The sequence below is a fragment of the Octopus bimaculoides genome, chromosome 29 (genome assembly GCF_001194135.2).
Source record: "Octopus bimaculoides isolate UCB-OBI-ISO-001 chromosome 29, ASM119413v2, whole genome shotgun sequence".
In the NCBI taxonomy this organism is placed as follows: Eukaryota; Metazoa; Mollusca; class Cephalopoda; order Octopoda; family Octopodidae; genus Octopus; species Octopus bimaculoides.
Window position 1 is genome coordinate 334,027 of NC_069009.1, and position 1,629 is coordinate 335,655.

Consider the following 1,629-nt stretch of genomic DNA (forward strand, 5'->3'; position numbering starts at 1 on the left):
AAATAAGTCCTGGGGTCGATTTGCTCGACTAAAAGGCGGTGCTCCAGCATGGCCGAAGTCAAATGACTGAAACAAGTAAAAGAGTAAAAAGAGTAAAGAGACTTACCTAGAAATTCAAAGGATTTCCTGCGGGATGTGATCCCCGCCTTCATGAGTAACTGGCATGAGATTAGGGTCAACCATGTGCAGAACAGCAGCAGCAGGGTCCCTAATATGATGCCACACTGTTTGGAAGAGAGAGAGAAAAAAAAAAAAGGGACAAATAGTCAAGGAGCTGGTCTTTTTTAAGCTGTACCCTATACTATTAACAAGGAAGGTCCTTAATTTAATGTAACACATGCCATTTGGTAGAGAAAGGGACAAACAGAGACAGAACCCCTAATTTTTTTTACATCAGTTTCATAGAGGAAAAGGGGGGATAGACAGAGATACATCTCTGAAATGTGACACACCACTGTCCTATAGAGAAAAAAGGGGACAGGGAGCCCCTAAATTTGATACACCCCAACCACCAAAAATGTCATTAAGAATTTTGTCTGGTGTGCTAACAACTTTGCCAACTTGCTGTCTAAATAATAATAATAATAATAATAATTGTTGTTATCATGTACATTGTTTTGTCTCATCAATTTGCTTGTCAGTTGTTTGACCTTAACCAGTTGAGCATGTCCCTTGGTGGCTGACGATATGTGCATCCCTGATCACGAGTAGAAGTAATGGGGGAGCCTCGTGGAGCTTTAGGTGTTTTCGCTCAATAAACACTCACAACGCCCAGTCTGGGAATCGAAACCGCGATCCTATGACCGCGAGTCCGCTGCCCTAACCACTGGGCCATTGCACCTCCACTTTGTGCCTGTAAATAATAATAATAATCCTTTCTATGACAGGCACAAGGCCTGAACGGCAGATGAAATACTGCTAAGCATTTCGCCCCAGCGTGCTAACAATTCTGCCAGTTAGCCACATTAAACAACAACAACAATAATAATTCGTATGTGTATTTCGTGTGCAAGATTCTTGATGTGGATACGTGTTGAAAGAAATACAATTAAACCTTGGGAGAGGCATTATGCCGGTAATAAACACACGCACTGGTTCAGTCCTTTATTAATTTATGGAATTGGAGAGACAAGTTACTGAAGAGATTGCAAGAGTGCAATGAAATAATTTAACAAAAAAACTATATAAATTAATAAAGGACTGAACCAGTGCGTGTGTTTATTACCGGCATAATGCCTCTCCCAAGGTTTAACAATAATAATGTTAATAATATAAATAAAAAAAACAAATAAAAAGTGTAGGGTTTTCTACTGACCTGCTGAAAACAGAAGGGCATTGTCAAAATGCTGACCCCAATGATACTGTTTCCTAAGTTAACAACATGGGGCCAGTTGACTCTGGGAACCATTCTCATGGGGGCAACTGGACTGTCAGCCTAGAAAGAGAAAAATAACAAGAGACAGGTTCAATCCCAGCTGTAGGTGACATGTTATGTGATGAGCCAGAGGGGCAAACTCTCTCTCTCTATATATATATATATCATCATCATCATCATCATCGTTTAACGTCCGCTTTCCATGCTAGCATGGGTATATATATATATATATATATATATATATATATATATAT

General features: G+C 39.5%; 2 protein-coding genes across 2 annotated transcripts in view; one reads left to right on the forward strand and one right to left on the reverse strand.

The window, feature by feature from the left end:
• The window catches only part of LOC106876535 (zinc finger protein 271), a 172,309-nt gene that overhangs the window by 45,656 nt on the left and 125,024 nt on the right, over positions 1-1,629 (forward strand). The window lies entirely within an intron of this gene.
• LOC106875652 (putative sodium-coupled neutral amino acid transporter 10) overlaps positions 1-1,629 on the reverse strand; it is a 26,717-nt gene that overhangs the window by 10,116 nt on the left and 14,972 nt on the right. The window contains exons 2-3 of the mRNA XM_052977800.1: positions 1,316-1,435; positions 107-224 (exon numbers count right to left, since the gene is read on the reverse strand). Of these exons, the coding sequence (XP_052833760.1) occupies positions 107-224; positions 1,316-1,435 (238 nt within the window). The remainder of the gene's footprint in view (positions 1-106; positions 225-1,315; positions 1,436-1,629) is intronic.